This window comes from Xiphias gladius, chromosome 18, assembly GCF_016859285.1.
Source record: "Xiphias gladius isolate SHS-SW01 ecotype Sanya breed wild chromosome 18, ASM1685928v1, whole genome shotgun sequence".
NCBI classification, from domain to species: Eukaryota; Metazoa; Chordata; class Actinopteri; order Istiophoriformes; family Xiphiidae; genus Xiphias; species Xiphias gladius.
The window spans coordinates 25,946,409-25,973,695 of record NC_053417.1 but is presented as its reverse complement, the minus strand read 5'-3'; the positions used below and the strand labels follow the sequence as shown (position 1 = coordinate 25,973,695).

The window sequence follows — 27,287 nt, the reverse complement described above, 5'->3', positions numbered from 1 at the left end:
TTTTGAGGAACTGCCTCCACTCAGGTGCACAGTAACAGCCCCGATCTAGTAGAAAACAATATCCCCTCTAAAGGGTTCAGACTGATCTGCACAGCAACATGCACTACTGAACTAAACCGAACTTTTAGCTTTGCCAGAAAGTCTTGCCACCAACAGCAAAACCATTTTTGGCACAAGACTGACCTGCCACTAACTGTTTGTTAAAACAAAGCAGTCGATTTTGGAAAGGGCCCAAACGTTTGACAAAGACCCTAAATTAAGGCTGCAACCAAATAAAAGCATCTTGGTTCCTTCTTGTGGGGCGGCACTTGTAACTGTGGCTTCTGCTACGCTACAAAGTCTTCTGAAATTATGGGACATTCCAGCATTTCCCTCTATTTAACAACTACAATTTTTCATAGGATTTCGTCTCTATGGGAATGACCTATCTCAATGACATACACAAGGGTTGAAACAACCAAGACACAATCTGGTGCTTTCACTATGAGCCGAAATTTCAGTCTTCGCTGGCTTTTCACACAAAGGTGAAACTCTGCAAACGTCAAATCAAAAAAACACCCTCCGCATACATTCTTTTCCCCATGGCACACTTCCTCGCATCTCAACGTGTACAATTTGCCATAATCAGCTTGTTCTCATCACCCATTTCAAATCTTCCAGAAAGCCCCGCTTAGGACGAGACAAATCCTCTTCATGCCTCTTTAGCTCCCGACATTCCCTTTTTTAATGTTCAACTTGAGGACCACAGTTTCAACCACAGCTCCGTAAACTTCATAACTTCAGCCAGTGAAATGTGCACCAAATATATAGAAATAAAACTCTTCAATAATTTAAAATGTTAGAATGTAAACTATTCAAATTCAAAATTGACATCACACAACAGAGATAAACAAAAGAACATTTTTTTTGAGGGGGGGGGGTTGTGTGTGGGGTGGGGGATGGGGGGTGGGGGTTACAATTAATAGCCACTGGTTAGCTTGCCTGCTAGCACAGGGAACACAACAGCATTGCGAAGTGAGCACTATCAGTTTGACAGAACAGCCCATTTATATGTAACTTTTCATCACATTTGTTTTGCCCGACCAACAGGTTTTTGCCAAAAGGAGCGGCGTCTATTGAAGTAACACAGGTAAAAGACCAAGTAAGAGAAAAGTGAAAGCAGGGTTGACAGGAGCGATGCGTGGAATGGTCCAGCCTTCATACCGCAGTGTCGTCTGAGTCTATGTACAATACTACCGTGTGTAAAAGATGCATGCATGTCAACTGGAGGTGACCCCTTCCAGAGGATTCTACACTAAGCCATTACAAATCTCTCTCCACGCCATCAGCCTTCCGTCCGCCCCAACCTCTGATATGAGGAGAAAGACATTACAGAAAGAATGAAATGCTTTGAAAATTGCCAACAAGTAATAAATTCACCTTTAATGATAATAGTTAAGACATGATTATACCGTAAATTCTACAATGGAATGAAAGACCGTATCAACCCTGCTTTTCGGTGACAGAGATAGGGAGTGTGAGTATGTGTGTATGTGAGTATTTATGTGTCTGAACGCGTGTCAAGAGAGAGAGGGGCCTAAGGAAAAGGAGGCAAACGGCTTAGGGCTGGCAGAGCCCAGAAACACACCCTCTTCGCCACGCTCACCCCCGCCCGTTTGTTTTTAAAGCACTGCTCAGGCAGCCCGAGCACTCCCGCCGCGGGCTCTGCCACCTGTTTCGCCCCTTTTTTCGCCCCACCCTCTCTCGGAAGCCCCTCTACCGCTCACTGCTCATCCTCCCCAAACACATCGTTCTGTTTGCGCTTCATGTTCTCAAAGTCAAAGTCGCTCCCGGTCATACGTTTGTAGATGTCCTTGATGTCGTTGCAAGTGGTCTCGAAGTGAGTGGTGGCATCGTAGGACCTTGAGGCGAACACCTGGGAAAGATAAAATAGTAAGACTGAGAATCCGCAGCCAAGATAGCGGCTCTGCGTGGCTGTATTTAGTAACGGCGCGGCTTTAAGCCAACTGCTAACATCAGCAAGCTAACACGCTCACGGCAGCTATCTTGTTCACCATCTTACTATTAGATGGCAGTCCATCTAGTAGCCGTTGAGGTATTTCAGATATTTCACAGAGCCACGCCACTAACAAACTGGCCACGAGCATCGCAGAGATTTTTCTTGGGAGACAGCTTTTCATGTTGCAATGTCGTCTTACCTGACTCTCAGTACCATCGTCTGTAGGCTCATAGAGGTCACTAATAGCCACAAACCTGTCCACAAAAAGATAAATGAATAAATAAAACAAATCAAAATTCCCTTAAATACATACGGTTATAGATGACAAGAGTTCTCCATTTTTATATCATGTTATCGTCATGTTTAGTTTTACGGCCTGCTTGTCTATTGAAAACTAAATGCATTAAAATGTTGAATGAGGCTCAGAGGTGAGCAGAAGTAAATGTGGGACTGACTTTTGGTCGATGGGCTCCAGCAGCTCCAGGGCTGGTTCGATCTCCGCCTCTGGCTCGCTGGTCTCCACTGTGGTGCTGACAATGGCAATGTACTTCCCCTGGGCTGCCACATTGTGAGCATAGGAGATCATGCAGACGTAGATGTCTGGAGAATTGACAAAAGGGTGAAGAGGAGGAGAAAGTCAAATCAGAGGGGGGGGGTTGGCCATTTGGAGGAGGTGGAAACACAACAGTGACAGATTATCCCCTTATAAAGCTGTTCCGGTGAACTAGCGAACAGCTTCCTATTTACGCATTCAGGACATTATCATTCATCTGGACACCTGGCGAACGTAAGTCCAAAGTCTCCTCCCTTTTAGTTTACCACTCTGTGGGCTTCGAGAGTGTATTCACTGAAAAAAAGAGCTGCAGGCTGCATCTGGAAATGCTGAGCCACGAGAACGAAACACAAACAGTAAAGGTACAGGTCAGAAAATCAACACGTTGAGCTAAATTGTTCTGTAGAGCCGATGAGCACTGAGGAGCCGTATGATTAATTCGACCCCTTTCACACACTGTACAAGTAGTCATATGATCCATTGTTAAGATCACTGATTACAGCAGCTGTAAGAGGTAAAAATCATTCTTGCATGTCACTATTCAGCAGGGATTCTCTTTATTCAGTGCTTAAGGATAATCGGCTATTTGGTAAATAGCTAAAAGCTAATTTTGATATGGGGGACTAAAATCGACGTTTTTCTCTGAAAGGATAACAGTTAGGAAGTGAGCTCCATCTCCCCAGGGCTTAAAATCGAATTTAACATCTACCAGAAAGGGCGTGTTTGTAAGAGGTGTCATTGTCCCTATTTCTAAGACCGCAACTCTAAGGATTTGCGTTCCACCATTTAGCGTATCCGCTGACAAGTGACAATGAGCCTCACCTGAGTTGCGATTAACCTGATTCTGAGGAATGATGATCTGGCAGGAGTTGGCGTCATTAGTGTTTTTGATGGGGTGGCTGAGGATGCAGATCACGCGGATCACCTGACCAGCCTTACGGACACGGTCCGGGATGTAGCTGGGGTCACAGATGAGCTGCTTACAACGAGCCACCTGCAGCATAAAGGAGACAAGAGCGCGCATGTTGGTCTGAGAGAGAACTGTTTATCTGGGTGAATAAACTCACTGTGTGTCCGCTCCAATGTTTGTTATGAAATTGTTCAATTTAAATGATAATTATCAGTAAATCAGCAGGGCCGTACCTCGCCCTCGGACTTCACTCCGATCACATGTCCACCTTCCATCACTATCTCATCCACTGGTTTGTTCAGCATGTAGGTTCCTCCATAGATTGCGCTCAACCTGTAGATGACACGCGAATACAACTTGTTAAATCCTGGGGTGGCACGGGTACGATATATCTGTCTTTACTGTTAAAGACAGTCCATACATAATCATCAAAATATAGGAATGTACCTGGCAAATCCCTGCGGCAGCTCTCCCAGACCATACAGGGGGTAGAGGTAGGGGCTCTTCCCGTACCGTGCCAGCGATTCACTGTACAGCTTGATACGATTGATGGTGTCCAAACAGGGAACATCAAGATAGCTGATGGAGACGAAATTAAAGGAGCAGAAGTTGATCCTGACCCGCGTAAATGTAAACCTCCTACCGATTGCTGAGCCGTTTGTTACAAAGTAAATGTGGCAGACATTAGGTGGTGAGTAACTGCATTAAAGTTTTGGTACACCTTCATTAGAGCGTATGTTCCTCGATAAAGACATGTCAAAGTTACAAAGGCAGCTGTTAAGTTCAGAGAGACAAAGCTACCAAAGAGTTTTTAATAGGTTAGAGATATCTTTGCGGTGTCCTTTGTTGTTCTTACTCATCTGTCCTGTAGAGGGCCAGGGCGTGGCCGGTGAAGTCAATGACATCCTGGCCCAGGTCAAACTTCTTGTAAACGTCCCTCATCGTTGTGGTTTTGGGGTCCACGCCCTCAAAGGTCTTGGGGTCATTCTCATCGAAGTTGGCCACAAAGACTAAGAACTTACGGAACCTTCGCTTCTCGAACATCCCCATCAGATCTGGAAATTCAAACAAAGGTTTTATGTTAAAATACCACCATGATTATTTAATTGTGACTTAAATACCCTACTCTTTGACACATTTGCTTACAAAACGCGACGAGACATATTCGAGCGGCTTACTTGAAGCTAGCGCCTCAGTCTCGGTTGACGGCACCTTGTAGATCTTTCCTCCTTTGTAGACAAAGCTTCCCTCCACCACTTTGAAGTCAAGGTACCGTGTCACTTCTGTGTATAGCAGCATCTTCACAAGCTGACCTGCAATCGCACACAGACAAGTGTCACTTCTTAATATCTGTCACCAACCTTCACCAATCAAACATTCTGCCTTGGCAGCATCAAGGTGGAGAAAGTCACTTCACCTACGAGGACTCCCATTAGTTAATTCCTTATTTCTGGGCCTTATCACTAACTGTCGACCTATCCCTTCGGTACACGATGAGAGCTTAACGGTTACATATTCACGCTATATGTGGGACTGACCATTGGCCATGAGAAACTTGGGGATGAGGTCAACGTTCCAGTCCCTTCCTCTGCCCATTGACTCGGGCGGGCTATCTGGGAGATTGAAGCGCTTGTACAACTGTGGAACAGGACAGTAAAAGAGAAACATCAACACCGCCCTGTGGCTGAAATCTATGAAGCTCACAGAGTCTGAAGCATTATGGAGGATAAATGGAAGACTGTAAAACAGCAGCTGATGGCACTGAGAGTAAAACGAGACGTACTGAGGGACATAGAAATATATTGATTGGTTTTATAGATCCCAGGAGCCCTTTACCTCCTCCAGGGGGGTGATGGAAGAGCTCTCCCCACCATAGTAAGGGTTCCTGTCCATGTGCAGAACCTTTTTCCCGTTCACAGACATGATCCCGGACAGAATGCATTCCTGCACAAAACAAGATTTAGTACCCAACATTATCATCAGTAGTGTGACCTCCGTCTGAAAATGAAATGACACCACATCAAAATGTCTCAGGAAGGAGGACTCGTCAGTCTCAGTCAACATAACGTAATGCAATTCGAGATGGCAACAGACTACATCCTCAGAAACCATCTTAAGGTTGGATCAGCACCTCTCTAAAACAGTTTCAACAAAAAATTGAACACTGCAACTGTCACGAAGGTAGGATTTACTGCAGGGCTGCTGAATCAGAATACATTCGTTTTAGCTGGATGAACCCAACCAACTGGCATCTCTCTCTCTCTCTGGTGTTTCTATTATTTTGTCCACCCCGTTTATATCAGTGAGGGTGGGATTAACAGGATTTATTGCAGCTGCTGTTGTATTAGACTGCATTTAGACGCAGGTAGTTGTTCTTCTCGAACTGGGAACCGAGTGCAAATGCAAGTTAGGAGGTTTTGACAGAAGGCTGCAGGGGGACAGAAGGGACGGTGTGCGCATGCGCCACTGGATTGTTTCACCCATGTCCCCACTGTAATGATAATAATTACAATAAAATGAATAATGATGATGATGATGATGATGATGATTTGTATTCTTGAGAAAGATATCCGAATGATGTTATCACATCATAAAATATAAGTTATTATGAGTACGAGTTAACAAAAGGATATTTGATACCTATAAAAATCATTAAAAAATAAAAACTTCCAAAATGTCGCCCTTTACGCAGGCGAAAACCTGGATTGATATCGCACGAAGTGCGTCGGGCATATTTGTGCCGCACTGGGTGTGATACGTGAGGGGAACTGCGTCGAGAGCAGTGGCAGCGAAAGGCTCGGTCCTTCACCAAACCCGTGCTCGGGCCTGCGCCAACCTCGGGATGGAGGCCTGCCTGTGCAGAGGGGACCATGACACAGTGTGGGGTTACGCCTAGATGCTACACAGGGTGTAACACGGCAGCGAGCCGGCTGTGAGCATTCAAAAAAAAAAAAAAAACAGGAGAAGAAAATAAAAAATAAAATAAAAAACACTCCTGGAGCGTGGCTCTCTTCCCACCCGATGCACGAGCGGGTCGAGCGCTACATTTAAAGACGTGTTTGCGAAGCGCATCTCGTTTGAGAATTTTTCTAATGTCACAAGCACACGGGGATGCAGGAGGGGAGGGGTGGGGGGCTCTCGGTTCTGGGGCCGGGGGAGAGGACAGCGGGCCTGCGGTCTGGCTAAAATCCTCACTCGGAAGCTCAAGCTCACACAATCCGTCCGTTTTCTCTCTGCGCAGAGCAAATGAGGCTTGAGTACTCACCGTGAGTCCGGTGCCCAAAACGATCACATCATATTCCTCATCCATGTTGTATCGCCGCTTCGCCCGTCTCGCCCTCTTTTTTTTTTTTTTTTTTTTTTTTTGCCTTGAGAAATGAAGGGTATTGAAGGAAAGAATCCCAGAGAGTCCAGAAACCGGGAAACTGTCTCTCTCTGTCTCTGCCCGAGTGCGTCGACAGGCTCGTTCAAAGTTAAATATTACTTACTAATCATTAGGCATTAATGTCCAATGGAATATACTGTCCACACTGTCACCGGCGAGGACAACCAAAGATGGCCCTGATCGTGGAGCGCTCTAGAACAATGTCATTGCGCGTCGGGAAATAGTGCGCATCCTCCTTCTCTCTCTTCCCGTGTTGCCACACAAAGGATTCAAACCGAAATGGGCTGAATGTAATAGGAAGCCCCGCACTCACTTGGCTCTACTGGGCCTTTATGCACATGTTCGGTTTCAGTTTAGAGTTTGGCTCGGAATTTTACGTTGTTTTTTTTTTGGTTTTGTTTTTTTGCCATCTGAACTACATTTTGTCCAAGTCTGTGTGTTCTCTATTTTCTTTTTCCTGTCCTTCCTTTTCCAGTTGTAGGCGCAGCGTTGCGTGGATGCAGGCGGTGGTATCCCTCCGCCACCACAGCTGTGTGGATGGGAGTTGCTTTCGCTGAACGCACGCAGACCTTTTCGAAAGAAAATTTGAAAAAAACAAAAAACAAAAAAAGAAACCCAAAACTTTACTTTTATTTTTTTTGCGTGTTTGTTTCTATTTTTTTTTTGGACAGTATTTATAAATGTCATGTATGGATGGCGGGTTTTCATGATGCAAATAGCGACATGCCCAATTTTAAGAGCGTGTCAGCACCACGGACAGTTGCCAGGTGTACCTGTCATTCATCCACGAGGAGCAGAGTTCTGCTGCACCGCACGCATCACACGTCGGTTTGTGCCACGTCTAATACTATGAGAGCCTCTGTTTTTGGAACTGACAAGACACCACTGATAAAGGGGTTTATAAGCTGTAAATGAATGGATTTATTTATAGGAATAATACTGAGTTTACTAATGCTTTATAGATCAGTTCTAAGACAGCTATAGGAACAACATTTGGGTTGCCAGATTGTGGAAAATCCCCCTTACAGCACGCCACTTTGCCTGTCTTCTCTCTTTAATCAATTAGGGAGCGTTCTCCAATGGACTTGCTTATCTTCTGGAAAAGGGCTGCAGGAGATCTGGGCGAAAATCCACTAATATACATAAAACTACTTGTTAGCATTTACAGCTGCAGATGGATTGATGGGTTGTAGAAACCCTTTAGTAACAACAAACCTGACAGCTTAGTAGAAAGGGTGAAATTATACTGGGCATTTTTCACTATTTTTCTGACTTTTTACAGACAAACGATTAACCATCATCAACCGTCGTTTGCCCTCGTTGAAAATTGGGAAAATAGTAAATATTCACATTGGAGAGGCTGGGACGAGTGCTTGTTTTTTGTTGTTGTTGTTTTTTTGCATTTTTCCTTTAAAAAAGACTTACGACTAACCAGTCATCAAAAATCATTGCCAGTTGATTTTCCGTCCACCAACTAACTGATTAATAAACTGCTGGGAGTACCGGTGGGTTTCTGGGTGACTGGGGAACTACTGAAACTGCTCAGTGGGTGTCAACAGGGGCCAGTCAGGAGGTCGATGTGGTACCTGTACATACGTACTGTGAGGCCTACTTGAGTAAATACTCTTCCAGCACAGGCGGTCGGCGTCGTCCAGGCTGCGAGGAGTCAAACCATTTTCTTCAGTTTGTTTTCTAACGGGTTGCGAAGCCGCAGCCCGTCGCGGCGTAGACGGGCAGGGCCGGGCCGGGCAGGGCCGGGCTGGATGACAGCTGCCGGAAGTGCCTTCTTCCTCAGGCAGGAGCGCACATGACTGTCAGCTGGTCTGCGTCACGTGACCCCAGCTTTGCGGAAAAAGCTCGAGGAAAAATGGCAGGATCGAGGCGCTCGGGTAAAGTGAGATCAACGGCTTTTATTGCCCTTTTCGTCGGGTTCTTCGCTACGGGCAGCCCCTCTGCTCAGGTGCCGCTTCTGATGTGGTCCAGTGACGGGTAACTTTTCATTTCTTCCTCTTTTTATTCGTCAAGTAAGACTCGCTTGTAGTCAACGGTGGCAGGCTGCTAATGCTAACGCTTGTAGCTAACCGGGTTTCTGCTGCCATCCAGACAAGGCTAACTGGCCCAGCCAACCAAATATCAATGCTTAAAGTAACATAAATAAATAAAAATCTTGACTCTTAATTGTGCATTTTTCGTTACTATCATACAGAATTCAAATGTATGCTTGTTGTAGAAGTCCTCACTCGAAAACTATTCCAACCAGCTGCCATATTCTACCAAACATAAATGTATACAGAACTAATATCAGGCGAATCCCTGAAGTATTTAGAATTAAAGTTCAGCCACTAACATCTTCATCCCTCAGGCCTGTGAGCACGGGGTCAAACTTAGTCGGAACGTATGCGCTGTCGCCTCTCAAACCCATTTGCGAGACAGGTAGTGAAACTGGAGTTTTACAGAGGAGCAGACAGAGACAACATGGCGCTCAAACAAAGAGAAAATGTGCAAGTACACTACTGCGTGTGGTGGCTGGGGTCAGAGGGAGGACAGAGCCTTTTGTGGGATCCCCGCAGCTACTTCCGGGCCTCACTGTGCCAAAGGATTTTGGTGTATTGGAAAACATTTGATATGGAATAGTTGAAACAATACAGTAGTCCGCAACTCACACAGTTTTTTTGATTTTTTTGATAGGGAGACATTTTTTCCTGACTGCACAGTGATATGCCTGCTTTAATTCTCGTATTTTACACAACTGCCCCTCTAAATGTGATTACAGTAGAGGTACAAGGTGCACAGTGACAGTCAGAAACCCGTGAATGCAGGATTTTGTCGTAACTGGTGCGACTCTAGGTTTTATCATTACCCAGAGGCATTTGCTCACATTTAGAGCAGGCATCAGGGGGGACGACAACAGCCTGCTCATGCAGAGCGAGAACGTTAAAATCACATGGTGTGTGTGGTGAAAAGGAGACAAATGGAGAACAAAAACTGGGAATGTCACAGCTATGTGAGGGTTGCGCTACGCCAAAATGTTTTTGTCTCATGTAAGAGTAAAATCGGATATGGAATAGATGAAATGCTGTGGCATGACAGGAACATTTCGAAACTTGTGAATGTAGAGCTTTTACTTAGACCTAGCATTTGAATGACATGCGTTTTCTTGGATGCCATTCCTCTGGCCCTAGAGGATATTTGACTTCACTATTGGGTTACTCTAGCTGAGTCTGAAGGAACGATGAAATATGAAAACGCTTTCAGTCACGCTGAAATGATCCATTTGATGTTTGACGGTCTTGACCTAAACGGTGATAAATAGTGACGTCATTGTGGTGGCAGGGATTTACTGGTTGATGAATTTATTCCCTTTTGGCACGAGATAAATGCTCTCAGTGAGTGGTGGCCTTTTGCAGGACACACACAGTGCTTTGTTGCATTGTATAAACTGATGCGATGATTGTACCAGATGCTTTGAGAACTGCGGCTGCGTTTCAGACGTGCGTTCAGGCAACTGAGAAAAACTGTGTAACACATCGCCATTTGTCTCTGTCTTCCCTGCACATTTAGCTTACCACCACTGGCCTCACCTGCAGCCGGTCACATCACGTCCCATGACCAGTTGACTGCCTACCTCGCCACCGCCATTGGCTCTGGCCCCCACACTGCGCTGCTGTTCCTGCAGGACAAGGTTAGAAACTGAGACACGAAAGCTGTGTTGGTGCTCTGTAGTAAACACAGGTTACAGGATGTCACTAAACAGATCGGAGCTGAGGGTGAATCAACCTGTACAGTTAAATGTTCTCTGAGATTTTCATGCATTTCAGTGTTCATGTGTTAGAGAGCTTGTCCTTGGATGTGTAAGTTGTGTAAAACAGGGCAGTAATGAGTCATTGGTAGTTGCGCTGCAGTCCCGTGAGAGACTGTGTCAAGTCCTCTCATTCTGGTGTGACAATGAGGTTTGGCATTACTTCTGCTTTCACAGTTCCTCTGTAACACATCCATTGCCCAGCTTTGTTCCCTGTGCTAGATGGTCCTGGTCCTGACTGATTAATCGGACCCATTTATGTTTAGGTGTATGCAGTTTTCACAGTTTCCAGATACTGTTCTGTTTCCACTTGTGTGTTGATGCAGGGGGGGAGTCATATTTTATTGTCCTCCTTTGTGTTCAGTTAAGCAAAGATGACTTCACAGTCTTTGGTGGAGTGTTTGGAAACAAACAGGACAGTGCCTTTCAAAACCTTGAGGTAGGTTTTTTTTTTTTTTTTTTTTTAAACGCATACATTAGTCTTAAATGAACATGATTTTGTCAGACTAATAAGACCAATCATTCTTTCCACTCACTCCATTCCAGGCTGCGCTTCAGTCTTCTTCGTCATCAGTTGTACTTCCAGCCTTAGAGTGGTTGGGCTCCTCTGCCATCCCGGCTCTGTTGCAGGAGAAACTTGGTGTCTCGCCTCTGCTTGTAGACACAGACACTCTGTCTCATCTGAGCTTCAACGCATCTGTCAGCAATCTATTGCTTATAAATCTTCCTTATTGTACTGGGTGAGACCTTTGTTTTCTGCAATGTAACAGTGAAGGATAAAATAATTTTTCTATTTTTAACTTGACATGAAGAAAATTACATTTATTTTTTTTTTTAAATGTTTAATAGCTTACACAAGTCTTGCAAGGAAGTCCTGCACGACAATGGTAAGTGTTAACTGTTAAGGAATTGCGTAGTGTGAAATTATAAGCACTGTGTGGTTGCAGTCATGTATCAATTTTTGACACACGCAATGTGTAACTCAAACGTATTTTTTGCTTTCAACAGATGAGATTATTGGGAAAGTTCTTAGTATCATGAAAGCCAAAAATGTCCCATACACCGCGATATACACAGGACTCCAGCCATCACGAGTAAGATATTCTCCCATGTAAAGGTCGGAATATCATGTACCAGAATTTTGTGTGTGTGTGTGTGTGTGTGTGTGTGTGTGTGTGTGTGTGTGTGTGTGTGTGTGTGTGTGTGTGTGTGTGTGTGTGTGTGTGTGTGTGTGTGTGTGTGTGTGTATATTTTTTGTTTTTAATCATTTTTATCCTTGCTCAACATCATATACAGTAAAAAGTCAAACACATCTCATAAGAAAAGACAAAGCTTTTCAGTAATAATTTTACTTCTGCAGATAATTTCAGAGACATCTGCAAATGACCAGTCTGTGGGCCGGTCCTTGCTCCAAGCGGTTGTGCCCGACGTCAAACCGCCCATCATGTTTAATGTGTCCGGTAACCCCTGCATAATGCTTTGGGCTCAGAGTCTCAACATCAGCCTCTCAAGTACTTCGGCGTGGATCAACCTCGCTGCGGAAACACCTTCCTTGGCGGGATCCATGTGTAACCGCAGTAACTCGCTGTGAGATGGCCTTTCATTATTTCATAAAAAAAATACCCGGCACATGAGGGTTTTTTTTTTTTCCGTAATTGGTGACAAGAGACCTTTAGTTTTGTGTTATTTGAAGGAAAGGAGTAATTTAATTGTTTTCCTTTCTCTCTTTAGGCTCGTCCTCAGTTATTCATCAGGCTTTACACTAAGGTAAGGAAATCAATTTTTTATTTAAAGGTATAGTTAGACAAAGGCAGAGAAATACTTCTCCACATAACCCCCCATTGAACCGCAGACTGTCGTTTTTACACTTGGTTTTGTACAGATTAAACAAACCTGATTATAACACATAAATAAGGGAGTTTTTGAGGTGCTGGCTGGCCGATTTTGTTACCTTTGGACAGAGCCAGGCTAGCTGTTTCCCCGTTTCCAGTTTTTTTGCTAAGTGGTGTGCCCGACATATGCAGCGGCCTCTCCTAGCCCTGACGACAAAGAGTTTTTATTCACCTTGCCTATGCCTACATTCTCGTCTTTTTCTTGAATTTTGAAGCTAAGCTAACCGGCTACTGACTCTAGCATCATATTTAATTGACAGATATCAGAATGGTCTCAGAAAGACAGCAAATAAGCCTATTTGATATATCGTTAAGATACTCACCATTATTTTGTTGATCCCCAGTTTTGCCATGAGTCAGCGGTTGTATCCTGTGTCTGCACGGAACTGGTTCACCCTGGACTCTGTGGAGCTGCAGTCTAACGGGATAACTGCGTCTTTCATCGGGAGCCGCGGCATCTACGCCCCTGCAGAGTATTCTTTCCACTGCCAGTCCGTCAGCAGCTTCCCAGATGGTCTGCTAGTATCAAACAACCCCAGCCAAAACGCATCTCAGTGGAGGCTCAATTTTATTGACTTCCAGGTAAAACAATTATGCTGCACTTTCCATTCTTGAACTAAAGATTCCTGCAGCAATTCCTCAAGTGCAGTATTGTTGGAGAGTCTTTTTTTAAATAATGAAGCATTGTTTTTTGCTTCCTGTTGTTAACTGAATGTTTCATATGTTTTTCTGTTTTTTACAATACAGATTCAGGGCTTCAGTTTGGCAAACGGAACAAATTTCTCCTATGCCAGTGACTGTGCGGGGTTCTTCACCCCAGGGATTTGGATGGGGCTGCTGACCTCACTGCTCATGTTGTTAATTTTCGTGTACGGTCTGCATATGATCATGCAGCTAAACACCATGGATCGATTCGACGACCCCAAAGGTCCATCGATTTCAGTGCCCCAGACGGAGTGAAGCACTCCTGACAGACAGACACACACACACACACACACACACACACACACACACACACACACACACAGTCTTTCAGTGCCTCCCGTTAGATGGTGGACCTAGGAGAGTCCCTCCTTGTCATACAGCTGTCATATGTGTGGGCCTCTTTCTTTGACGATATTTGTCAGGCAGATTCTTTTGCTCTGACATTCTCTCCTATAGTTTTGCTTCCTGAATCCTTCCACGGCTGTGTTTGGGATGCCATTATCTTGCAGGGCACATTCCATCTCCTCTCCCCCACATTTGCAAGTGCCAAAATGGATGCACCTTTACCTTCATATGAGTCGATTTTGAGTGCATGTGCTAAAAGGTGTTTTTTTTTTTTTTTTTTGGTGCCACCGCTGGCCAGACACAGTGGCTGTTTTTTCCCTAAAAAAAAAATTTGCACTCTTACCAGAGAATGCCTTCTGTGCCAATGTGAATGTCATTGCTGGATGCTGTAGGACCTTTTCAGACCTCAATTTCTTACTTTATTTTCTTCAACTTAGCTGTAATTGAACGACTACTGGTAATGAAAGAAGTGCCTGTGTATAAAATGTAATTGTTTGTGAATTGTGTGAAATTTCTGAAACGCCGCTGTTTTGAAACTGCCATACAGAAGTATGCCAATGCTTCTTCTGGGATTTTATTTTTTTTTTTTTTCCACTAATGGTTAAATCACAGGCAATCACCACTGCAATCCCCTGTTTTCTCCACAGGTAATTTATTTATATGAAAAGGCTTTCTCTGCTTAATCCTACCCTTAAAGTTTACCCTTCGCTTGAGGTTCTTCAATTAATTTAATGACAGTGCATCTCAGTTCTGCTTTTGTCAAACTTGTGGATGTGGAATTGCCATGGCATGTACAGTAAATTGTCTCTAATTGCAAAATAAAGATATCTATTAATTGTGATTTTAATTGTTTAGTTTTACAGCTGCAATTTGATCATTTTGAATTTTGGATAATCTGCCGATTCCGTAATTGATTAATACATTTGTTTATAAAATGTCAAAAAAAACCGGAAAAATGCCTACTACAACTAGCGACCACTCAGCGACGCAAACTGCCCCAAGCCCAAAGATATTCAGTTTGTCATCATATATGAGAGGATGGAGTGAATGTCTGGCATTTTTATTTGAAAGAAGAATGACTGGAAGCCGCCATGATTGTCAATGTAGTTTCTGTCTATATCAATATATCGTTTCAGCTTTACGTAAAGTAATACTTCTGATTGCAAAAACACAAATATGCGCAATTAACGTAAACCCCGGAAGTGCCAGCCATTAGCATAATGCGTGCACCCACTCGGTTGCCATCGTTACAAGTCAAAACACGACGACTGTCATGGCAGGCCGAGGCGACGCTGACTGAGCGCTAGCGTAGCCTTTCTCCCTTTCGCTCAGTTTCCGTCCCTCACTTGACCACGAGTTGTTTCCCCAAGATGTCAGCGGCCCCCCGCCCGAGAGTGTGTTTTGGCAGCTCCCGGGAGAGGAAGCTCTTTCCCCTCCATCACGCCCCGGACCGGCTGGGAAACGAAATGTCGCGCCAGGAAGCGCCTCACGTCGGCCCTGGCTGCTATGACAACCACGAGGTTTGTCTCTCAATATGTACACGAGGCTTTGGATGTGGTTTTTTTTTTTTTTAGCACAATAACTTGTTTTTGTTACATGTTTTAAATGCGGAAATCAATGCGCTTCGAGCCACAATTAACTGCTCGTTAATTTATGACGTTGAGCGTGCCCATTGTGTGGCGGGAAGACTAATTCTTTCCATTTTCCTCACAGTTTGGCACCATACTTTATGACCTGCGGAAGAAACCGGAGAGTAAGAAAGGGTACGGTCTCTCCGCCAGGACTGCGGCGCGCTTTCCGCCCTGTGGCAAGGTACGTTCCGCGGACTCGCAGCAAACGAGTTACCTGCTCCATCAACCTTCCCTGGTGTCAAAGGGCCCCATCGATTTTTACACATGAAGCTCAGTTTTGAGGGAGCTTTCCAAAGTCTGGGGAAAATAACCCTAATGGTGTCATCGGGGGTTATCTCGGCGTGGGTTTAGGATTTTGATTTTTTTTTTTTTTTTTTAACGGAAAGCCAGCGTTAAAAACTGGAAGGTGCAGGTTTTGGAAGTGAACATACAGTGCTGTCCAAAGGTTTTAGGCACTAAAGGGCAAGTGAAGATGGTTTCACAAATAATGCCATTAATGGTTTTTTACTTATCAATTAACTTCATACAAAGTGCAGTAAACACACACACACACACAAACAACCCTAAATGAAATCATGCTTTGCATGTCTTGGTAGTTGTTTTGAGTCTCTTTGTAGTAATTCTGTGTGTCTGTGGTCGTTTTGTGTCTTTTGACTGAGCTCTATGACTTTCAAACAAGAAATATTAACAGTAACTTCATAGAGGGGCCCTTCATACAGGTCAGGGGACCCCTCGGGCCCCTGTATTAAGTAATCCATCCTGTTCAGTAATCCATATGTGAGTGGGAGATATTTTGCGGGTGTCGGCAATTCCAGAAACCTCTGACTCTGACTTAAAAGTCGGAGGCTCACATGAACGGCTTGATCAGAATGATATGGACGCGGCATTACAAGGGCCCAATGAAAGATGGAATTAAATTGCATCGTGTGAATTTTAGGATCCAGGGTTTTTTTGGAATTTGACTCATACTTGAGACCATCGCTTTTTCAATCTGTCTGTCAACTTTATGCAAGTGAAATATAAAAATCACCAGAATAACCCTTTTTAAAATGTCAGTTTAAAATTATCTTTATTATCTCTGTCACCAGACTGTGACCCCTTCACCACAGCAATACCAGAAGGATCAGAGCCAATCCAGAATCCCCCCTCCTGGAAAAACACCTTTCAACTCAGCGACACTGAGGTTCAAAACCGTGTCATGTACAGCGCAGGACAGTCCCGGGTGAGACACGGGGGAACACACCCACACACAGCTCCAATGTCACAGTGCTGAAGTGAGCTGACGTATGTTACTTTGTGACGCAGCCCCGGGACCTACGCTCATGATACGGTGACAAACAGGAAAGTGAGCTGGCCGATGTGCTTCGGGAGCCCCGACTGGTCCAGGCTGCCTCAGCTGGAGAAGAAGTCGCTCAGGGTGAAGGTGGGTGAAGCGAGCCCCGTTCTGCGAATCTGACCGAATGCCCTTAATGCTTTGACTTGCAAATGTAAAACAAACCGAAAGGGGCAGCCAGTTGCTACATGCACGCCCGTATCCATTTTCAAGCTAAAGCATGGGATACAAGACGTTTTCTGTTCAGTTGAGGCTGAAAAACCACAGCTCAATCTTGAGTGCACGTTGGTTTCATGACTTGTTCAGAAGGCAGCTGGTATCAAAAATGTTGTTTTGATTTTCACAAAGACACGAGCGGATTCAGCCTGGCTTTCAAGGAAAAGTTCAACATTTCCTGAAATATGCTCATTGGCTTCCTTGAGGAGAGGTAGAGAAAAAATACAGACACCACTGTCATATCTCTCTGGTAAATATTAAGCTACAGCCAGTAGCTGGTTTTCTTAGCTTAGCATAAAGACTGGAAGCAGGGGGAATCAGCTAGTCTGCCATTTCAAAGGTAAAAAAAAAAAGTTCACCTACCAGCGCACCAATTGACACGTTATATCTTGTTTGTTAATCCATACAAAAACCAAAGTGTAAAAATTACAACTTGTGGTTTTACGGGGGGTTAGTGGCGGGACTATTTCTTAGCTGGAAGCAGTGACTTCCTGGAGTCTTGGCGTCACCGCGAAGCTGCCGGACAACCGGCGGAGAACTCCTGAAGGTCACGGTGCCCGGCCAAGAAAACGGCCCACATACATAACTTCCCACATAGTCGTCGTAAGGATTACACAAACGGATACAGTGTGTTGATTGGAAAGCTTTAGACCGCGTTAAAGCCGACATTAGCCCACAGTGAAAAGGAGCTGTGGGAGCCTATCAAATACATGCCAGCGCACATTCCAGGTAGAATACTTTGCCACAATACGGCCACATTCCTACTGTTGCTCTCGCAATCATCGCAGTGAAAGATACAGTTTTAGTTTAAACTGTTTTAGAGAGGTGTTGATTCAACTTAATGATCATTGTGGAGGCTACAGTTTGTGGGTGGTGGTGAATTCAATTGCATTACACTGACGGGCACTATTACACTACTACTTTGTCTACCTCATCTATATTAACGAGGGCAGGCCGTATGACAGAAACACGTCTCTGTATAATGCAATGCAGTTAAACAGTGCCACAAACTACAGCCTTCAAAATGACCATAAAGTTGAATCAGCACCTCTCTTAAAAAAAAAAAAAAAGTCTCAACAACAGCTGAACGGAAAACAAACGGGTTTATTGCAGCACTGCATCAGTTTTTGCCAAGTCTGCCTAATAAACTGGCTGAAACAACATACCACTTGTGTTGTTTTAACACATGGCTTTTTTTGGCCTCAAACCCCTTTTACCAATGCTAGGCAGATCTGTTTTTTTGTTTTTTTTTAACTTATGGCAGCACCAGGGTAACACTGTAGTTAGATACAAGATAAGATCTCATATCCCATCTAATACTGGTCAAGAAAGTGAATAACTGCATTTTTTTCCCCCAAAAATGTCAAACACTTTTCTTTAAAGACAAAATGCATGACAGGAATGATGCCTGATTGTAATATGGACTCTATTTGTTGGGATAAATTCACAATGGTTCTTGTTATATAAAACATTATCTAATGCTCTTGTTTTTTGTTTTTCTTCAGCTAAACAGTGAAAAGGTGTTTCTGAAGCAGAGGAGCAGAGCGGTCTACCTGAGTTTGTACTATTGACTCTAAATCTGATGTATGAAAACCCATCACCACACAAACGCAAGAAAGTGTCTGTCTTATTATTTTCCCGAACTATTACGGTCAACAAAACGGCGTTATTAACAGTTTAATCTGCCAGACTAAAACTGATGTCAAGAAAAGTTGTATATCTCAGAGTTTTAAGAAAAAAAAAAAAAAGAAACTTATTTTTCTTTATTCACAAAATGACTGGATTCCTCTTTTTGTATATTACACTATGGTGTTGCTTACAAAATGACGTCACACGAATTTTAAACAAAGTGAGTGCCTCCCGAAAAAAAAGGCTGTTAACAAAAAAAAAAAAAAAGTCAACAGCAGTACTGGTCCCAAGCATTGAGGAAAGGCAGCTGCTGGTCCCGGCTCACACAGCAGTCTTCAACAGCAGGCTGCTCCTGTCCGTGCCGGGAGTCACTGACTGGACTGCCGAAAGCACCAACCACTGTGGCAACTCTGAGTCCGTTGGTTCAGGTGGGTCCTGACTCATTTCTTCCTCCTCACTTTGGGTTTCTTGACCGGCCGGAGGTACGGGTTGTCGATCACGTTGTCCTCGCTGGCCTTCGCGGAGGGAACAACGCCACTGGGAGGAAGCATGGAGTTCTCTTTGTCGGCTCCTGGATCATCCTGAATGAGAGGGGAAAAAAAAAAAAAGATGGAAGCGGGCAGCCATTATAGTGCACTCTACAAACAGTCTGAAACCTGGGTTAGATGAGGAGATTGATACCACTCTCATGTTTGCGCGTTAAATATGGAACTAGAGCCAGCAGGCGATTATCTTAGCTTAGCGTAAAGACTGGAAGTGTGTGGACAGCTAGCCTGGATCCGTCCAGTCCTTGTTTTTACATTTACGTTTTTGTTCAAATTAAACAAATGAGACGTAACAATATTCCTCATCTGTTTAATAATTAACTAGCTTCAGGGGTGCTGGTAGCGTTAGTGCGTTTTTTCCCCCACTTTGGATAAAGACAGGTTAGCTGTTTCCAGTCCTTGCGCTAAGCTAAGCTAACTGTCTCATCAATCATCTAACCCTTGACCACAAAGTGAGAAAATGTTATTTCCCAAAATGTCTTATTATTACAATTCAACTCAATGACTACAAAAAACAGCCACTCAGAACATCTTACATACAATAACGGACCTTGTTCTGTGAACGCTTGAATAGTATAAGATAATTACATTTGTTCAAAAAAGCAAATTGTCTTCTATAAACTCAGATTTACTTACTAGTACAAAGTATTAAACCTTCCCCTTCAATTTAATGTAGGCCTCCAAAAACAGTTTACTTAGGATTTGAGTTGAAATCCCATGTAAAAGACACAAAAGCCCTACTATGAATGTCTACAGTAGGGCTGAGTGCCAGAAATTTGGATCCCAGTATTCCCCAGAAATTCCTGCCAAAACCTGCTGCCAATACCCACAGAAATCAAGGATTTTTTTTCTTTTTTTGCATGTGTGTACTTGTGTGTTTGTGCTCCTGTACTGAAGACTATCACATGTACGAAAAAACAAAGACGCCTTCTTCAAACCTCACCGACACGACCATGCGGCTGTTGTAGCTAAATACTGATGTCTGATCTTGAAATGCCGTTATTTCAGTAGTAAACCTGGATGAGCGTTTCAGCAGGAGCGGTTTCTGCTAATCCGGTCTCTTTCACTCCACACAGTCTTGGGTCAGCACTAAGATGTCATTAAGTCCCCTATAACCTCTCAGACACATTGAAATTAGTAACGTTAAGGGGATATTCAGAAAATCAGACGTTTCTGTATGGCTGGCAGCGGGCTTCGTCCACCTCAAAGATAGTTTACTTATGAGAGAAATTTTTGTTTTGCTAAAAAAATATTCCGACAATCTATTATATATGAAAGAATTGCATCAGAAAATTTGAATAACTGCCATTTTATGGTTATTCGTGCCCAGTTCTTTGTATAAAATTTTATGGTGAGAAATCCCAGGAATCCCAGGATATATTCCCCACAGGTAATAATTTTAAAATCAAATGAACCCCGGGAACTCGGGATGACAGACTCAAGTCCCGGCCACGAAAACTTACGTTGATGATGTTTCCTGTTGTGTTCTCACTATCTGTCTGGTCATCCTGCTCAGAGGAATCTGTCTCCTCCAGGGTCTGCAGTTCCAGCTCAGACGGCAGGAGCGCGCTGAGATATGGGATGGCGCTCGGCCGCGCTGCGATCACTGATAACACAGACGCAGGGGTTAGAACCCACGCTAAAACAACATGCTTTAAGTAGCTTAACAGAAATGCACACATTAAAGATTACAGCCAGCCTTTGAAACACCGGTCGGCTTGGTAAGAAGCACTCACACGGGAAGGCTGTTATGTCGTCTTTGAAGAGGCTCTGGGTTTCTCCGGTCTTGGCCATGAAGCGCGTGAGTGCTCGCTCCACGTCTCTCCTCTGATTTGCTGCCTTCTCTCTCACCACTTGGTACTCCGACACAGGCTCTCTGAATGTCTGCAGCAAGAAAGAACACACTTGGGTGGGTTACTTTCTGAATTTTCTCTTTCGCAAGTAATGAAAGTTGATTCTGAAGGGTGTCCATGTCACTCAAGGAGAATAGACATCCTATACACTGGATTCCATTTTGTCTTCACAGGCAGGATCTCCATGATGATCTCAATAAGGAATACTGAGAAAAGTTCTGACTCACCGGTGTTTTGATGTAGGTGTGAGGGTCAGGGAACTCGGGGAAGTGGCTCGGGATGTGAGACGGATGTGTGCGTTTCTGTCCGGCAGACAGCGCCTTGGGAGTCACAGGTGGGTTCGTCACTGGAGCTGAAATTCACAAAATCCAAACATCTGTCACATTTGAAATCAGTGAAGAAAATAGCAGCTCCTGACTGTTTATAAGTTATTTTTTTCAGTTAAAATATTCAAGTCGATTTAGAAATTGAGACAATCATTATCGGTCAATTTCATAATTTCATAGCTTCCAATACCAAGAGTGGAGGGAAGAGCGCCTACTTACGGGCAGTTATAACCATCCTCTGTGACCTTTTTGCATACACAGGCAGCGTGTCGACGTTGAAACCTGCAGTGACGCAAACAGATTAAACAATGTCACTGGTATTACGCTGTCCTAGAAAATGTATGATTCATCCGTGTCCTCCAGGACTTACCCATTTCAATGAGTGAGACCACTGTATCCGACAGGGTTGGAATGCTTCTGGCTGTGTGTTCACAATAGGCTTTAGCACAGCGACCTATTTCAGATATATCTGGAAAAAGGGACAAAACACTGTGTTTCAGAAAAGTCTCTGCTCATGAACAATAAAAACCTGCAGATATAACTAATGGATGGGTCATAAAAGATGAGATTTAAGTTCTGTTTGCAAGAATCATCAACAAATGCAATTGGTCACTCTTCTTTGGTATCAACAGACATCACTACAATATGTGGAACTACACAGTGAGGATACCAGGTAATAATTACAGCAGTAGGCAAGCTGCTGTAAAGGTTTGGGCGTGCTGTACAAGAAATCAAAAGGAATGCACCAATCCTATTTTTTCCTCTACCGATTCCTGATGCTATGTAGTCGTAGATTCCTGAATACAGGTTGCCCCTCTCTCTATAAAACGCTCTCTAGCCAAGACACCGAATACCGGTCCAGTACCAGTGCTCTTGGCATGGCTAAGTAACTTCACTCCCTCAGTTTCTGAGCCAATCTCTCTCTCATCGAGCTTTGTTCAACGTGTTGGAAAGCGATTTTTTTTTTTTTTTACCCCTGCAATATCTCTATAGAAAAAAACTATACTGCATCAGTTTCTGGTAACATTCGCTTACCGCTAATGGCGGCATCAACATTTCCAGGTCCACAGTAAAAGCCTACTACCACTTTCACGGAACAATGGATTAATCACCAAAAATTGTACTTATCAGCCGTAATTTAACGCTTTGCTGAAAGAGGCTAATGAGTGGAACAGAACAAAAAGCCGCATTGGATGTGGATCGTTACGACTGACATCGTAAGGTCAGCGTCGGGGCCAATCCAACAGACGGGATCAGGGCATCCCTACTACTCAGTAGATACAACAATAATGATGAATGACCTCCACAAGGACTGAAGTACGTCTACAAAACGAGAGGAGTCAGGACACACGTTTTCATGCGATTTTTTTCTAAGAAGTTTAACGGAGAGTCCTCTTCTCCCTGTGGACATGATTACTAAAGTGATGCAACAAAAATATTTTGTAACGTTGAGCACTCACACTCAACAAGGTGCAGAAGTCCATCAAAACTAAAGTCACACAACTCATCCCGGGTGCATTATTTATAAATCTGTATATCCTACCATACATTTTCTCCAGTACACCACCATGCTTTATTCTACAAACTTTTTCGGGCATCCTGTCCTCATCAGGGTGGTGTCTGATGTTCTCTCCTGTTTCCTTATAGACAGTCCAGTGTACTGGACAAAAGTTGTGCGATGTGTCTTAATTTTGATACACAAAAATATTCAAACCCGCAGCTCTGAGGAAAATGAACATAACACAAGCTACACTGTAGGATTCATACATACAGCTCTGCATCATCTCAGTGAGCGTCTCCACTGCTGCCTTCTCTGCGCTCTCAAAGCCACACTCGGTCAGCAGGGCGCTCACAACAACCTGCAGGGTGCGACGTCTGGCCAGGTGGTAGTTCTCTGCGGGGCTGGAAGCTGCTTTACCACCACCCCCACGCTGAATAGACACATGAAATAACAGATACAGTGGGTGAGGGAAACGCATCAGAAAAGTCATCACAGCGTGAAAGAAGCGTCTGGCCAGGTGGTAGTTCTCTGCGGGGCTGGAAGCTGCTTTACCACCACCCCCGCGCTGAATAGACACATGAAATAACAGATACAGTGGGTGAGGGAAACGCATCAGAAAAGTCATCACAGCGTGAAAGAAGCGAACATAACATTGAGCGTAATCGAGCTAGAATGTTGTCATCCTGATTGTCCATACAACAATCTAACTATGTAGGTCTATTCTGTTGACAGGACATTTATTGCATGTCTGTCTGTCCTGGAAGAGGGATCCCTCCTCTGCTGCTCGTCCTGAGGTCCCCCCCCCCGTTAAATGGTTTTTTTGGGGATTTTTCCCTTACTGCCCTTACCCCGTGTTGTATGCTGTGCAGATTGTGATATTGGGCTGTGTAAATACAACTGACTTGAATTGAGTACTGAATGTACTAAGCTCTTTGAGCAACCATATAAACAGAATGTAAAAACCATCTTATATACAGGTGTATGCAAAAAATTTGGGCACCCCTGGGCCAATGAACTGTTTTGCTGATTTTTGAAGTGAAAAGAAGTCAACGGCCATCCCTGCAGATCACTTCAAGCTCTGAGATATTTTTAGGCTTTCATGCACGCACAGCACGTTTAAGATCTACCCAGAGATTTTCAAGGTCCGGGGACTGCGAGGGCCGTTCCAAAAGCCTCGGCTTGTATTTCTGGAAGTGGTACATGGTGGATTTTGAGGTCGGCCTTGGATCGGTGTCCTGTTGTCGAGGCCAGCCTCTTCAAAGTTTCACTATCGAGACTGACTGCAGGACATTTGCATCCAGAATTTGCTGATATTTAGCAAAATATGGACTGCAAATTTTTGTTTTTGTTTTTTTTTTGGGGGGGGGGGCTACGAAGCACTGACTTAGTAGGTCTCCCGAAACTTTTGCACACGCACCTGTTTCTTTTAGGTCCATGAAATAAAGCGTAACAGTGCATTAGCACTTGAAGAAAATCCATTTTTAAAACGAACGTTCGCTGCTGGGGCTGTATTTACTCGTCCTCACAACAAAACGCGCGATTTGCCCAAACCTTTTGCACACGACGACGTGTTTGACAGGACTGACTTACGCGTGTGCAGCAGACGGACTTTTGGGCATAACACATGCAGAGGAATGAGCCCCCACTTAGCAAATTGACAGGGCGCACTCCAACGTCCATCCGCGCGTGTGAAAGCGGACTCATTTAAGACAGATTAGTCATACAAACGGCGGCGCATCTGACCTTATAGTCTTCGAGGAAGTACAGCAGGTTGATACTGGACTCGACGGTAGTCATTTTAATGTCTTAATCCTGGTTGAAACATGTCAGGTGAGTCTGCCTGCTAGCTTAACACGGTGAAGCCGGATACATCCTGCTCACGACGGTGAGTAGAAGAAGAAGAAAAAAAAAAAACAACCCTCTCTTACCCCTCCTGCGTTCAGCGGACCTCCCGACGCCACCGCAGGATCCGCCATCCGTAATCACCTGGACTCCGCCCGTCGGGTTTCAGCTGGTTTGCACTGGCAAACGGCGCTACGCCTCCGACGACCACCTAGCCGCCGTGGGTAAACACGGCGCGACCGTGTGACGTAGCGTCCGTCGCAGGGCCGGACGTCGAAGTCGCGGCGCGACGCTCGCCGCCGCCCTCTAGTGGCGGCTATGGAAGCCGCGCCCGCTGACTTTTCGGCGCGTCGGTGTCCGGTCCCCGCGGCGAGCGGCGACTCCCGGGACGGCGCGGCGGCCAAAGACACAGCCCCGCAGCGAGAGGAGCAAGGACGGGGGGATTGTTCGCAGGGATCGGAGCCCGCGGAGGTCTCTCCTCGTGTCGGGATCTTGCGTGGAAAATAGCGGTAACTTTAGTTCGCTGGGCTTTAAAATGGCCACGCAGGAGATAGACGTGCTATAAATGTAGTTTATCACGAATGGCAACTAAAGCTTATTGTTCGTGTCAGCATCGCACCTCATGGGTGCGGAATGCAGGTTTCCTTTGAAAACTGCACGTCGATTACTCGATGGACAGAAGAGTAATCAACCGCTGTTTTGATAATCGATTTAATGTTTCATTCTTGAAACATTGCCCAGTTCCAGCTTGTCATTTGTGAGGATTTTCTGTTCTCCCTCTGTTTTATATCGTCGTAAAGCGAATGATCTTTTCCGGAACCGATGGTCGGTCAAAACAAGTCACTTGAAGGTTTCGGCATGGAGTTATTTTGATAACCAATTTTTTTTTTTCACAATTTTCTGCCGTTTTATAGGCCAAACAATCGATCGATTAGTCGAGAAATTACTCAGATGATGAATCGATAAAGAAAATTATCATTAACTTTGGCCCTAATCCCCTTTAATCGACACTTTCCTCTTAATGTCATTACAAATACATCTATTTGAGGGATCTTCTAACATGCACAATATACATTAAAATCATGACCTGGATCAGTTGCTAGCTGAAAAATAGGTTTATTGGAGTGCAAAATGAATTAAATCACACACATTCCATCTTCGCCAACAAATTCATCACATCACATCCGCGAGGATCTGCTGCCCAGCAGCCAGACTTTACTGTACCCTGTAGTTTTCAGAGTATCCACACATGTCATCTTTTTTTTTTGCCAGTTGACAGGGGGGGGAATGGTACGTTTCACCAAATCTGAAATAAAAGAATAAGTACAAAGGGACCATTTCAACTTGGTGATTTAATTGACCACCGTCGCCATCATCATTGTAATTGCATTGTCCTTGTACATCAGGAGAGTTTCTTTTAAGAGGCATATAGGCGGGTGGCTGAGCTTCTCCGCCTCGCAGTCACCAGATGTTTAGCCTTGGCCTCGATCACTACTGTCTCCGTCACATCCACGACCTCAGGGCGAACCAAGGTAGTGTGTGGCTTCGACGCCTTCTTCTTCTTCTCCTTCCTCATCTCCGCGATCAGATCTGCTGGCGTGTCCTCAACAGTCTCCTGCGCCACAAACGGCAGGAAAACCGTTTCCACCAGTCCGCCAACCAGTCCGAGGATGGCCAGAGTGGAACCCAGCATGTAGATCTTCACCATGCCCCGGTTGGGCCTCTGGTTCAGCATCTCCTTAGCGAACGGGATGATCTCGCCAATGGTTTCCATGTTTGTCTTGTTCGATGAGCCTGTTGATGGAAACGCAGAAATTGTACGCACGTTTGTCAGACAGAATGTACTGTAAAACAAAGTGGTTTCGATAAACTGAAATCAATCTTTCTACTAGACACACAAATACTGATCGTGATAGGCAGGTACTCACTTCGAAGCACACCCCAAATTTGGACTCTTTCTCAGTGTTGGACCCGGTCAGGCATTTGCAGGCAGAGAGGCAGGAGGCAGAGCCTGCAATTTAAACAAAAGCGGAGTCAGGTCACCTCCCACATTGTTGACAGAATGCATATTCATGAGGCCGCTCGTACCGCAGAGATTAGGGCCTGTTTGGGTTAAAGGGCATGGGTTTCCTGGACAAGAGACGAAGCAAATATTCCCTACAGATGCAACTGTGCATGTGTCATCCCATGGGGTCTGTATGTCTTAGAGCTATCTGTCCATACAAAAGAGCTCCAGCCGTGCATGGATCCTGAGGGTAGATTAATAAATCAGGTAAACATGCAAATACTGCACGTTACTGAACACTGAACACCATGAGCGGTTGGCACGTGTTGCGTGGCCTGTCAACATATACATTGATCCTCATCAGGAGAGCTTGAATAGTGTCCAATCACAGTATGTGAAACCGCAGAAAACCAGCCCCATTTATTGGTGAACAGACACTATTTGACAACTGTGTGGCTACACATGGAATACCCCTTATTGAATACTGAGAGATAAGGTTCATTAGAAGATAAGGTTCAATAAAATCCCCCACATCATGCAGCCCTGAGCTGCCCTGGCTCATGTACACTCTCTGACCATGGAGCTGACAATGAAGCGGTAGCAGATTGCAGGGGTTTACGTGCCTGCGCGTACGTGTGTCCTCGTCCAAAACTATCTGCCCTTTGACCTCGTTCGCTCACTGCAGGAGAGGAGGGGGTGAAGTCAGGCAAGTGAGTTGTGAAATGTGTCTGATCTTTGTCCCAGAGAGACATGTGTCATATGCGCTCGGTGAAAATGACAGCTGGCCAATGTCACGAGACGTCTGCATGTTGGTTCGA

General features: G+C 44.6%; 5 protein-coding genes across 10 annotated transcripts; 2 read left to right on the top strand and 3 right to left on the bottom strand.

Annotated features, from left to right (window-relative positions):
* Positions 1 to 921: 921 nt before the first annotated feature.
* On the bottom strand, positions 922 to 9,380 carry gdi1 (GDP dissociation inhibitor 1). 5 transcript variants are annotated; one of them, XM_040151952.1, is made up of 11 exons: positions 9,362 to 9,380; positions 5,299 to 5,406; positions 5,001 to 5,100; positions 4,641 to 4,775; positions 4,319 to 4,517; positions 3,910 to 4,041; positions 3,696 to 3,795; positions 3,375 to 3,546; positions 2,455 to 2,599; positions 2,199 to 2,253; positions 922 to 1,915 (listed from the first exon to the last, which is right to left on the bottom strand). In XM_040151952.1, the coding sequence occupies exons 2-11, from the start codon at positions 5,383 to 5,385 to the stop codon at positions 1,763 to 1,765; spliced, it is 1,278 nt and encodes a 425-aa protein (XP_040007886.1). In that variant the 5' UTR covers positions 5,386 to 5,406; positions 9,362 to 9,380; the 3' UTR covers positions 922 to 1,762. The 5 variants fall into 5 exon arrangements, with proteins under 5 accessions (XP_040007886.1, XP_040007883.1, XP_040007884.1 ...); XM_040151949.1 differs by lacking the exon at positions 9,362 to 9,380 and adding an exon at positions 8,448 to 8,589; XM_040151950.1 differs by lacking the exon at positions 9,362 to 9,380 and adding an exon at positions 8,460 to 8,589.
* On the top strand, positions 8,639 to 14,429 carry atp6ap1b (ATPase H+ transporting accessory protein 1b). The gene is made up of 10 exons (XM_040151947.1): positions 8,639 to 8,836; positions 10,409 to 10,529; positions 11,011 to 11,085; positions 11,193 to 11,386; positions 11,496 to 11,533; positions 11,655 to 11,740; positions 12,007 to 12,233; positions 12,378 to 12,413; positions 12,883 to 13,120; positions 13,286 to 14,429. Exons 1-10 carry the CDS (start codon positions 8,655 to 8,657, stop codon positions 13,496 to 13,498), a joined length of 1,410 nt encoding a protein of 469 aa, XP_040007881.1. The 5' UTR covers positions 8,639 to 8,654; the 3' UTR covers positions 13,499 to 14,429.
* Positions 14,430 to 14,620: 191 nt separating this feature from the next.
* Positions 14,621 to 18,487, top strand: LOC120803475 (protein pitchfork-like). The gene is made up of 5 exons (XM_040151955.1): positions 14,621 to 15,108; positions 15,302 to 15,400; positions 16,308 to 16,441; positions 16,525 to 16,642; positions 18,274 to 18,487. The coding sequence occupies exons 1-5, from the start codon at positions 14,959 to 14,961 to the stop codon at positions 18,337 to 18,339; spliced, it is 567 nt and encodes a 188-aa protein (XP_040007889.1). The 5' UTR covers positions 14,621 to 14,958; the 3' UTR covers positions 18,340 to 18,487.
* A 29-nt stretch (positions 18,488 to 18,516) lies between these two features.
* On the bottom strand, positions 18,517 to 24,718 carry taf8 (TAF8 RNA polymerase II, TATA box binding protein (TBP)-associated factor). 2 transcript variants are annotated; one of them, XM_040151954.1, is made up of 8 exons: positions 24,551 to 24,718; positions 22,893 to 23,052; positions 21,492 to 21,590; positions 21,341 to 21,403; positions 21,023 to 21,147; positions 20,679 to 20,826; positions 20,406 to 20,548; positions 18,517 to 18,978 (listed from the first exon to the last, which is right to left on the bottom strand). In XM_040151954.1, the coding sequence occupies exons 1-8, from the start codon at positions 24,596 to 24,598 to the stop codon at positions 18,838 to 18,840; spliced, it is 927 nt and encodes a 308-aa protein (XP_040007888.1). In that variant the 5' UTR covers positions 24,599 to 24,718; the 3' UTR covers positions 18,517 to 18,837. The 2 variants fall into 2 exon arrangements, with proteins under 2 accessions (XP_040007888.1, XP_040007887.1); XM_040151953.1 differs by lacking the exon at positions 24,551 to 24,718 and adding an exon at positions 24,366 to 24,498.
* An 845-nt stretch (positions 24,719 to 25,563) lies between these two features.
* Positions 25,564 to 26,530, bottom strand: g0s2 (G0/G1 switch 2). The gene is made up of 2 exons (XM_040153290.1): positions 26,393 to 26,530; positions 25,564 to 26,258 (listed from the first exon to the last, which is right to left on the bottom strand). The coding sequence occupies exon 2, from the start codon at positions 26,236 to 26,238 to the stop codon at positions 25,882 to 25,884; it is 357 nt and encodes a 118-aa protein (XP_040009224.1). The 5' UTR covers positions 26,239 to 26,258; positions 26,393 to 26,530; the 3' UTR covers positions 25,564 to 25,881.
* Positions 26,531 to 27,287: the final 757 nt, after the last annotated feature.